At 45.3% G+C, this 11,449-nt stretch overlaps 1 protein-coding gene across 6 annotated transcripts; it reads left to right on the top strand.

The window, feature by feature from the left end:
* The first annotated feature begins 2,135 nt into the window (after positions 1 to 2,135).
* On the top strand, positions 2,136 to 11,021 carry IDNK (IDNK gluconokinase). Of its 6 annotated transcripts, none has more exons than XM_063320592.1 (6): positions 2,136 to 2,203; positions 2,744 to 2,774; positions 3,173 to 3,259; positions 4,787 to 4,830; positions 6,922 to 7,326; positions 9,867 to 11,021. In XM_063320592.1, exons 3-5 carry the CDS (start codon positions 3,230 to 3,232, stop codon positions 7,280 to 7,282), a joined length of 435 nt encoding a protein of 144 aa, XP_063176662.1. In that variant the 5' UTR covers positions 2,136 to 2,203; positions 2,744 to 2,774; positions 3,173 to 3,229; the 3' UTR covers positions 7,283 to 7,326; positions 9,867 to 11,021. The 6 variants fall into 6 exon arrangements, with proteins under 6 accessions (XP_063176662.1, XP_063176665.1, XP_063176661.1 ...); XM_063320591.1 differs by lacking the exon at positions 2,136 to 2,203 and adding an exon at positions 2,440 to 2,575 and having other exon boundaries at positions 9,965 to 11,021; XM_063320590.1 differs by lacking the exon at positions 2,136 to 2,203 and adding an exon at positions 2,440 to 2,575.
* Positions 11,022 to 11,449: the final 428 nt, after the last annotated feature.

Raw genomic sequence — 11,449 nt, 5'->3', positions numbered from 1 at the left:
CTTCTAGGTATCTGCTAGCCATTCCCTCTGGTAGGATTATGAGAGGTCTGAGCTCAATTAGCCGTTACCTCTTTTTCCGCCTGCTAATTGTGTGTAAGTAGAATATACAGACATTGGACTGGGATTTCCAGACATTTGATTATTTAGTTGAAGTGCCGGTTAAGACCAATCTCCCAAACTCCATAAATCCCTGCCATGTCCATCACAGAATCAAAGAATCACAGAATTGTCTAGGTTGGAACGGACCTTTAAGATCATTTTGTCCAACCATTAACTAGCACTGCCACAACCACCACTAAACCATGTCACCAGGCACCATGTCTACCCATCTTTTAACTATCTATCTCCAGGGATGGCAATTCCACCACTTCTCTGGGCAGCCTGTTCCAATGTTCGATAACCCTTTTGGTGAAGATGTTTTTCCTAATATCCAGTCTAAACCTCCCCTGGCACAACTTGAGGCCATTTCCTCTTGTCCTACCGCCTGTTACTTGGGAGAAGAGACTGACCCCCACCGCTCCACAACCTCCTTTCTGGTAGTTGTAAAGAGTGATAATGTCTCCCCTCAGCGTCCTTTTCTCCAGGCTGAACGACCCCAGTTCCCTCAGCCGCTCGTAAGACTTGTTCTCCAGACCCCTCACCAGCTTCGTTGCCCTTCTCTGGACTCACTTATGCATGGGCAAAGCAACCTTGCCACTCATGTATGGCATATATGGCCCGTGCAAGAGCGACAACCACAGTGTCTACAGTACGTAACTTGCTGTGCACGCACAGGCCATCAGTCAGGAGCCTGAGCTGCAGGTCTGGGACATCCCACACCCATCAGGTGTGCCTATTACCCTGCCTCTCTCTACCTTGTCTCTGTCAAGAAGTACTCTTCCCCTCACCTGAGACACAGACCAACCCCATCACTTGCAAAAAGGAAAAAAGAAAAAAAAAAACAAACCACATTGCTCCACTTGCACATTTTTGTCATCCATATTCTCTAGGTAGACCGCAACCTTTCCCCCCATGAAGCGGCTGTCACACGAGTCTTTTGTACACGCCGGGATCTCTGTTATTCCCAGCTACCACCGTGCTGCAGCCCTCTCGGCAGCATTAGCTATAGGCGGCAGCTCTCCACCCGGCACACGATGCGATCCTGCAGAGCTCACCAAGCGGGGCAGCAGAAAGCAGGCGAAACACACAACAGGCACGCCGCGAATTTTCTTGGTTGTATTTCAGAACAAAACACTGCGGCCTAAGAACCGCAGCCCCGTCTTTCCCCTGTTAACGCCGGCGGGGCGGGGGCGGGCGGGCAGGACACCCAGCGCGCTCCCCTGGGGCCACCGCGGGGAGCCGCTCGCCCCGGCGCCGGCACCGGCACCGGCACCGGCACCGGCACCGTCACGGTGAGCAGAGCGGTGCCGCCGCTGGACGGCAGCACCAGCGCGTGGGAACGGCGCGGAGGAGAAGCGCGGCTGGGTGGGAGGTGCAGACACGCTAACAGCGAGGGTACCTGCTGTCTGAGAGCATTTCCAGAGTGTAAAGATATCAATCAGAGCATCACAGAACGGTAGGGGCTGGAAGGGACCTCTGGAGACCATCTAGTCCAGCCCCCCTGCCAGAGCAGGGTCACCCAGAGCAGGCTGCACAGAACGCGTCCAGGCGGGGTTTGAGTGTCTGTAGAGGTGGAGACTCCACCATCTCCCTGGGCAGCCTGTTCCAGTGCTCCGCCACCCCCAAAGGAAAGACATTTTTTCTCACGTTCAGACGGAATTTCTTGTGTTCCAGTTTGTGTCCGTTACTCCTTGTCGCTGGGCACCACTGAGAAGAATCTGGCCCCATCCTCTTGACACCCGTCCTTTAGATATTTATAAGCGTTGATGAGGTCCCCTCTCACTCGCTCTCACTCCCCTCTCAAAATATGACTTGATTAATAAAATATAAATAAATAAATAAATAAATAAAAGGAGAGTTAGCCACTGCACGGCTAGGGGGTTAGTTCCATTTTGAAGGCAGACCTTTAGGAGCAAAGGGTAAAACAGCGTCCAGCTGGCATTAACGGGCGCTTTAAGGCGCATGGCAGAAATTATTACTTCTATTAATTGTCGCGTGTTTCCGGGGCTGCACGCAGCGAACACGGCGCTGGGAAGGGGAGGGGAAGGGAGCGCCCGACCAGGCAGAAGAGCGACAGAGGAACGGGGCTCCGGGAGAAGCCGGGGTAACCTCAGCACACGGAGCAGCCGCGGGAAAAGAGACCGGGGCACAGGACACGCGTGTTCGCGGGTCCCGGGGAAGGGGAGCGGGATGCGCCTGCCGCGGCGGGGCAGCGGCACCGGGGCAGGGGGAGGTGCTTCCCCGCCCTCGACCCCGGGCAGGGCCGCCCCGGGGCTGGGCCTCCCCGCACGCCCCTCCCGCGGCCGAGGGCGGGCCGGGTCGCTGTGTCGTCCCGCTCCGCCCCGCACGCAGAGGGCCGGGCCGGGCCGGGCCGGGCGGCGGGAGCGGGGAGAAGAGGAGCGGAGCGGAGCGGAGCGGGCGGTGTGGCCGTCGCCATGGTGGCGGTGGTGGTGATGGGTGTGAGCGGCTCGGGGAAGTAGGTAGCGGCGGGGCGGAGCAGCCGCGGGGTCCGGCGGGGGCCTCGGGGGGGGTCCGGCTCGGCCTTGGCCGAGGTTGTCGGAGCCCGTCCGTGGGGGTTGTCGGCCCCATAGTCCCCGAGCGGGGGAGGGGGGAGTTGTGACCGAGTGTTTGTGCTTCCCTGCAGGACCACGGTTGGGTCGCGGCTGGCGGCGAAGGTGCGGAGGGGTCACACCGCGGGGGTGCCGGCGCTGCTCGGCGGGAAGTTTTCCTCCTTCCCACCCTCCTTCCCTCCCCCCTTCCTTCCCTCCTTCCTTCCTTCCCTCCATCCCACCGCCGGGCGACCTGCAGGGCGGCTGGGCTGGCCCCGGCGGGGCTTGGGAGCCTGTCGCCACCTGCGCCGGCTTTAACTCCGTGCCGCGATGCGTCAGCTCTTGGTGCTGCTAAACTGGCTTTGTAATTTTGGCTAATTATAATGGCATAAATGGTGATTCATAGTGTGGTGTAAGAGGCCGGTAACTTCTTAGGTGTCGTCTGTGCAAATTCTGGGATCCTTATTAGCTCACCTGGTTTGGCTGAATGAAACACGTTTTTTTCTTCTTTTTTTTTTTCTTAGCTGGGATGGAAATTCTACGATGCGGACGATTATCATTCTCCAGAGAATAAAAAGAAGATGTCAGAAGGGATACCACTAAATGATGAGGTAACTTTCATAAACCCTGAAAGAACAGTCATCGGCACACTTATCTTTGTAACATCTGGCACATTGTGTTAAAGTAGATTGTGCTCTATGTTGACTAGGCTGACTATAACCATAGGCTGAATTTATAGGTCTGCAGCTGGTAAGAGAGGGAGGCTTTTTGTGTTACAAAGGATTCTGCATAAAAAAAGTAGTTTATCAAAGTGTGCTTGGTAGCTCACAAGGGGTTTGATGCCAATTTAGGATTTGTCAGAAATCTCTCCCTCTACGTCAATATACAGAACGGCAGCTTTAGATTGCATGCCGCTTCTTTGAGTTAAATACATGAAGACAGACAAATGTCTCTATTGAGGTGCATTCCATCACTTTCAGTTACTGCAGCGATTACTCCCCAGTCTTCCATTTTATACACTCCTACTTAAAATGTGCTTCCTTCCCTTCAGCCTGTTCTTCAGCCTAAACAGATAAAAATGATCGAGTTTACTTACAAATTCAGAGACTTGAGTAAATTAGAAAAGACGCAAGATGACACCTCTTGAACTTTTTCTGGGAAATCTCTAGAAACGTAAAGCTGAACTAGGGAGTTCTTCAAAGCACTCTCTGTAGATTGAAAAAAAATATTCTAGTTCATTTAAGCCAGTGTGTCATCTAAAGCAGTGTTGCACAACTGCATAACTGAGCCATTGGTGTATTGTGCCCAGCAAGAGAGAAGCATCGCTTCTGAAACACCAGAGATGCAAAATTGCGAGGGTGTTCTTGAACGACAGTGGGAAGTTATTCTGTAATGACAACAACAACAAAGTGTTGCATTTATTTGTCCGTTTTATTATCATTTGCTGTTCTCATCCAGCAGTAACAGCATTGAAAGATGAAACGGGAGCAATGGTTTAGTGCTCAACAGGTACGACAAAAGTTAGTGGGAGTTCAAAGTTTAAGATTATAAAGAGAAGCTGATCAATCACTCTCATTGTGTTTGACTAACTACTGAGCAAAAGTTTTGCAAAATTGTGGCTATTATTACATTTATTGGTTATTGCCACTGACATAACAATGACATAATTAAATTATTGCAAATAGATAACTAAATTTATATCTGTCTGTTCCTGAAAACCTCAACTTTGATCCAAAGCATTGTGTCTGTATGCCAAGATAGAAGGAAAAAGAAGTAACAATTCAGGCTGTACGTTTGAATTGTGTAATAGAAGCAAGAGAGAAGTTGACTGTCCTTCAAAGGTTTACAAGGTGCATGCGACACATAAATACACATTACTTCCATCAGATACTCGTAGGTATCTGTAATATAAAATGTACTTTTCCACTAAAACCATCTTACTGATAATATGCCTAGCACTTCTCATTAGCCTTTGGGCAGTGGTACCAAATCTACATTAGGAAGAAAGAGAATCAAAACTGAACTTGCTGTACAGTTAAATGCTAATTTGCATCTCTAGTCAAATGCCCTAGATGTTAGAAGCAGTTATTTCAAATCAGCTTCATAAAGAATTTTGAACTAGCTTGTTTTCTTTCTAGGACAGGATTCCCTGGCTTTGTGAATTGCATGATATACTACGGAGGTAAGAGAACATCTAGCTTTAGGGAGTTTGGGCTAAAGATAAAATAGTACCAAAAGTATTTTCCCTATTGCATTCCAAAGCAGAAGTGTAGTAGTAGTGTAAAAACATTCTGCAGGTAGTAATGCCATTCTATTTTCACTAATCTAAGCGGTCATAATAATTGCCGAGGGTAAGATAATCCCCGAATAATAGTGTTGGGAAAATTGTTGCCAATGATAGTTTTTTTTCTCCTGTTTGTGTAAAAATAGTTTTCAAGGATCCAGTTCAGTAATAAAACTGACATTAGCTATTACAAAGGATATAACCACAAAATACAGCGATAATGATAGTAGGATAAAATTTTGTAAAATATTGTTAGTTTGAGTAGGATAGAGTGTCACATTTGCTTGACACCATCTCCTATAGGATCCTCACAGAGAAGCTGATGGGAGTATGGTCTGGATGAACAGTGAGGAGGACTGAAAGCTGTCTGAACAGCCAGGCGCAGAGGGTGGTGGCCAGAGGCATGAAGTCGTGATGGAGGCCAGTAACTAGCGGTGTATGCCAGACCCCAGGGTCCCATCCTGTTTAACATCTTCATTAACGATCTGGATGATGGGGCAGAGTGTAGCCCCATCAGATTTGCAGATGACAGAAAACTGGGAGGAGTGGCAGAACGAGAAGGACCTTGACGGGCTGTAGAAATGGTCTGACAGGAACTTCACGCAGTTTAAGAAGTGCAAAGTCCTGCCCCTGGGGAGGAACAACCCCAGGCACCAGTACAGACCCTGGGGGACACCCAGCTGGAAAGCAGCTTTGCAGAGAAGGACATGGGGGGCTGTGTTGCACACCCAAGTTGAACGTGATCCAGCAATGTGTTCTTCTGGCAAAGGAGATCAGTGAGATCCTGAGCTGCATCAGACAAAGTATTGCCAGCAGGTCAAGGGAGGCGATCCTTGGCCTCTCCTCAGCACTGGTGAGGCCACACCTGGACACACTGTGTCCAGTTCTGGGCTTCCCAGTACAAGAGACATGGGCGTACTGGAGAGCAGTACCTCATTGGGTTAATTCACTGAGAAGTTTGTCTGGATTGTTACGCTGGATCCATTGCTTTACATTACGTGCTAGCCCAAGGCCACTGCCGAGCTCCAGAAACTTTGTAAAATCAAGTATACTTTAAAAGAACCTAATGCCAATGTTTAATTATGAGTACTTACAAGTAGCTGAGGCTGGCATTGGCTTACCTTGGTGATAACAGTAGGTATTGGAAGTTCTTACTTCCATGTGAACGAAGTTCTTACTTCCCTATGAACGAAAATCTGGCGAACGTAGCATGATTTTTTAAATAGTTTGTTCCTAATTTTAATTTGATTAGTGTATGTATTTTCTTAGGCAGGTATTTCAGTTACTTGTCACAGAGACAACTAATTCTGCATTTGCTTTTCGATGGAACTCATACTGCCAGTTTTATGCCTGCTTTATTTTAAGAAACCTTGCAGTAAAAAATACATGTGCGAGGCATTAATTTACCTGCATCCAATCCCCTGTTTAACTTGAAGTGGTGATATATGTGTACGCAGTGCTGCCAATGAGTATGGTTACAGGAAACATAAAATTTAACATTACAGTGCAAACAGGTTTTCCAAGTATACCTGTGTATGTATTTAAGAGCAGAGCTCTTTACTGTTCAGCAGCCACTTGCTCTGTAGACAAATTAGTATAGTAATTTTATAGATAATGGATGGGAGTTTGTATGGATATTCAGTTGCTGCTGTTCTCAGCAATTATGGAAACCGTGACACTTCCTTGCGCTAGAATAGAATTTAATTTAGGAAGAACGGTAGCTAATAAAGAAGGTCCCCAAGATTGAGATTTTGCCAACAGGCTGGCTAGCCTGAACTCACTTTCAAATTACATCTTTAGCTGCATTGGAAACGTGGTTTCAAAATCCTGTCAAAAGGACAGAAAAATGCCACTACTCCCAAGGCTGTCCTCTGCAAGGATCCAGGGTTTGTCTCCCTTGTTCAGCAGAACGAACGCGCCATTTTGTTATGCCATATGTGGATGGTTAGTGGTGGGGTTTTTTGGGTGTTTTTTTTTTCTTTTTGATAGAGAAGACTCATGTAGACAAGATGTAGTCCTGGCCTGCTCTGCACTGAAGAAGATGTATAGGCGTGTATTAGCTAGTGGAGCATCTGCAATTGAAAGCAACCAGCCGGAGCAACCAGGAGAAAACGCAGCACTGAAGATCCTCTTTGCTCATTTGGATGGGCCTAGAGACATCATTGCTGAACGCCTGGAGAAGAGGAAAGGACATTTTTTGCCACCTGAACTTCTCAAGTCTCAGTTTGATACTCTGGAGCCTCCCAGCGCACCAGAAAACTTTATTACTGTCAGCCTAGAAAAATCTCTCCCTGAAATAGTGCTGGAGATTGAGAATGTGATTTTTCAGGGTGAGGCTCTTCCGGACTAACTTTCTGAATTACGGATACAGAAATACCCATGAGGACGTCAAGGGTATGAAACAGCATTTTAATTATTAAATTGATTATTAAATCAAACTTATTTTTCCTGATAATCAAATGATTTGCTGTATTAAGAGCTTATTTGCTACTCTTGGAATTTTTATCATGGCCCTGTAAAAGACATATAAGATGAAATTTTCAAAAACTGTCAACTTTTTAAACCCTTCAACATATGAAGTTAAACCTCACATTTTAAGAAGAGCCTGCTTTTGAAAATCCTGCAAAGGGTCACACACAGTAATTTAATTTCTTCATTCTAATTTTTACTCTGTCACGCATGGGGATAAACACATCTGCTATTAAGTGATGAAGTAAATTACAGCTTTGTTAGAAACAACATAATTATTTTTTTAGAACTGCACGATGAAGTTCCGTGGCTGACACTGCCACTGTCTCACTGCCAGATTTCCAAGAAGTTGTAGCTTCTGCGTTTGTGTGCTTGCTGACCTCACTAGGGCACTGCTGACCTCATGGGAGCTATCGTGAACTACTGTATGCGTTGAACACCAAGCTGAAAAGTGTGAGAAAAGAGCTAGTGGGGGTGAATATAATTGTGTGGAAGGCTTTAGAAATAAAGTGTAAGTGGCATCATATTGTCTGTCAACTTGCATCTTTCATGGACAACATGTGTCCATTGATGGAGTGCAGTGGCGAGCGAGTCAACCGGTGATCTGAGATACTGAATACAAGATTGATAGACGTTTCCTTCTTTTACAAAAAAAATAACTTAGTCTTTCACAGTGGGACCTTCTCTTTCACTTCCCTTGTCTGCTGTGCTTTAGTCTTCCACCTCAGCCGATGCCCAGGCCAATAATGCTTATGGATGGGTGTCCGTACAACTGCTTTAAAGCTTAGGGTCAAGATATTTCTAATACACATTTTTCACAACTTTTTTCTTTTTTTCGATCAGAAAATTCCAAACATCCAATCAGTTACCTAACTCACGGAATTTAAGGTTAAAAATCCTTTTTTATTGCCAAAGTGTTTTTTAAAAAAGGTCTTTGCCTTGTTACACCAGAGGTGTAACAGAGGTGTGCTTTTTTAGCATAACAGTGAAAACTGCAGACGGCTTCGGTAAGATTTGAGTCACATCTGCGTGGAGTCATCCCCACTTGCAGTTGCACGTGGGTTATTTTTAGCGTGTCATGCAATTTTTTTTTTATTTCTAGGATGATGGTTGTACTCTTTTAGAAGCAAAAGTCGTGTTTCAAAGCATCTTCAGTGCAACGTTTACCTGGATAACTAGTTGAAAAACATTTGTCTTGGTTCTCATTTTGTGTAAGGAGTAAGGGCTTTGCAGTTTACTAGGCAAACTACTGTGCTTAGATCAGTGCAATAAATGGGCAATATCTAACTGAAAGTGGGCATTTTTAGATACAGATTTGGGATTGTAGATATTAACACACCCACCCAGAAGTGGTCTTGTCCTGTTTGTGCGTGAGCTGGAGGGAGACCAGCAGCAGCTACCAGTTCTAGTCTGCTGCTGTACACTACAGCAAAAAAAAAGTGCTGTACACCACTAGAAAAAAAAGCTTGCTCTCAATTCAGAGCCTGTTTATCCTGAGAGCCAAGGTGCAAGCTTAAGGCTCGGGGCCAAAGTCATGTACAGGAGACTGGCAAACTTCAGAGACTAGGCACCTCTTCAGACCAAGTGACTTCTCACAACTGTAGAAGTAAGTTTAGTAGCTATGAAAATCAAAGAAGTGGCACCTTCTTGTGGTACCTCTGCCCTTAATGAAGTCTTCATATTTTCCCAATTTACACCATTTTACAAAGAGCGAGCTTTTCTAATACACCCATTATTTAATACAGGTTTACGTTCACTTTTTTTCAGGCACAATAAAACTAGATCAGGAAACTATCTCGTGATGGGAACCATGATGGGAAAGCAGCTGCATCCTGTCACAAACAGATATGATCAGACCTTCAAATAAAATAAAAAAATACCAGGCAACATTTTCAAGTGAGAGTGCCAAAAAGCCTAGACTCTAATTTTCAGATCTGCTTGTCAACATTTACAGCATGCTCACAAAGCGGCTGGCACTAACAGAGAATTGCACTCAACACTTAAAAACTGATCTCTCTTAGGAAAGTCTATGTAAGCACCTTGAGTTCTCTAAGTCTTTTCTAAACAAAATAGTATATTCTTACTCACAGGCAGTTCATCCTTCTCCAAATCAGGCTGGGTTATTTCTCACTCTTTGCTCCAATAACAGGAATCTTTCCTTCCCTTAACCTTTTAATATATTTGCCTTTTGCTTTTACTTACAGCAAAACGAAGTATTTCCACAGTTCAGATGATGCTGAAAGGACAGCAAAGGGACCCTTTAAATTACCATGCCATTAATCTTGTGGGTGACAGGTGCAGGTTTCACTACTGGAGTTCAGTACTCTGTTATGTTCTAGCTGGTGCTTGTGGGTTGCAATTCCCACTTGCGTCCTTCCATTAAGACGAAACCTCTCTGTCTTCACTGTTCTAGCCTGTGTGTTAACTAGAAATTATCAGCAGCTAAAGCTAGTCATATTTTGCAGACACAGCGTTCGTGAGATCCTCCTGTTTCCAAGAAAGGGCAGCTGGCAGTAGGTGGATGAACACAGAAAGATGTTGAACATGCACCAATGTTTTTCAGAATGCTGATCGGATGGTAGTGCCGAGCATCCACATTTCTCTCTCAGAAGAGGAGGGAGTTTGCCTCCACCTTGCTCCCTCTCAGAGGGGGACAGATACAGCCAAAAGAATTGCAGAAGCTGCCCCTCTCAACAAACAGGTGGAAACCAAGAAGCCGTTACTTTCACTGGAGAGTGCTGGTGCAATCCTCAGGAACAAAACTTCCTATAGATGCTTTCCCTCTAAACCTTTCCTGCTGGCTTTTTATTTAGAAAATGAAGACTGCGAGATTCCTGAGCAGCTTTTTATGAGCTCCACCTGATGTTTGATTTATTTTCTCCAACACCCAACCAAGCTCGGGTACTTAGCTGGACAGAACTGTTGCAATTTACTGTTTCTTAAACTTTTGCCACAGTACCACATCGCCGAACTTCGCAATTCTAAATCCACAGGGGCTTGCAGGTTGGCTTTCTCCCCTCCACAGGGATAGCCTCCTTGGTTTCTGCAGGCCTGTTCACATGCAGCTGCAGTAATGCACAAATTGCTTAAAAGAATACTGAACTTGCATTTCACAGGGCGGGCTGTGGGCTCCACAATTTGAGACAGTTCCAGATACTGCGTTGTTGTTGCCAACTTACCCGGTTGAGTAAACTGTTAACTGCTATTCTGAAAGACAACAGAATAGTTGTCCTCTGTTTACTTCTGTTACTTCTGTTCACTTATATCCTGTGCATCACAAGTTAAAAGATTAAGATGTCAGTCATTCACATGCTAACCACATACAACTGGATTTGAATGTACACATTTTAAGTCTTTTAAATGACACCTGTCAGTTTTGTAGACAATCCTGTCAGATCATTTGGTCCAAAGCAGAGGAAAAGAAGAGAAGAGGAAAATAAAGAGACAAGCTTCAGGCACACATGCCCTTCTTCTGGTCCAAAATCAACAGTTTTCAAATACAAGCTATCGAAGTGGTCAGAGTTAACTATACGGTTGCTCCTGAAATAAGAGGTAGACGATACTTCTGAAAAGAGAATTTTAAACAAGGACAGGAAAAGGGGCAATCGGGGGGGGGGGGGAGGAGGGAAGGAGGGAAACAGGATCGTTGTAATATGCTAGTAAGCCAACAAGTGTGATCTTTCTTTTGTTGTTAAAGATGTTAATAAAAAGTATGCCCTACCTATAAACCTTATTCTACTTACTGCATTCTGACAAAACTAAAATTCCTCTTATGCAAAAGATAGCTCGGTGTTTTACCACTACTTACACGAAAGTTAGTAACTGTTGTTCCTAGTTGACAATAGTTACTGATGAGCATCAGTCGTACTTCAAGAAGGAAACAGCTCAAGGGCTGGTTGTAGAATTTAGGTCAAACTTAAATCTCTTTTTGAATTGCAATAAAACTTGACTTCAAATGCAGCATCTCTTAGTTTGTAACATGCAACTGAAATACTTACACAGGTGAACTGAATGTTGTCTCAAGAAATTGTTCACGCTAGTTAGATTC

Source organism: Chroicocephalus ridibundus, chromosome Z (genome assembly GCF_963924245.1).
Source record: "Chroicocephalus ridibundus chromosome Z, bChrRid1.1, whole genome shotgun sequence".
Classification (NCBI taxonomy): Eukaryota; Metazoa; Chordata; class Aves; order Charadriiformes; family Laridae; genus Chroicocephalus; species Chroicocephalus ridibundus.
The sequence above is the reverse complement of the archived record's forward strand: the minus strand, read 5'-3'. Positions and strand labels throughout refer to the sequence as shown.

Bases quoted from the DNA above. Each gene is read 5' to 3' on its own strand.
- IDNK (XM_063320591.1), top strand. From the start codon at position 2,535: ATGGTGGCGGTGGTGGTGATGGGTGTGAGCGGCTCGGGGAA. The intron at 2,775-3,172 runs GTGCGGAGGGGT...TTTTTTTCTTAG, and splicing joins GGTCGCGGCTGGCGGCGAAG to CTGGGATGGAAATTCTACGA. The intron at 3,260-4,786 runs GTAACTTTCATA...TTTTCTTTCTAG, and splicing joins GGATACCACTAAATGATGAG to GACAGGATTCCCTGGCTTTG.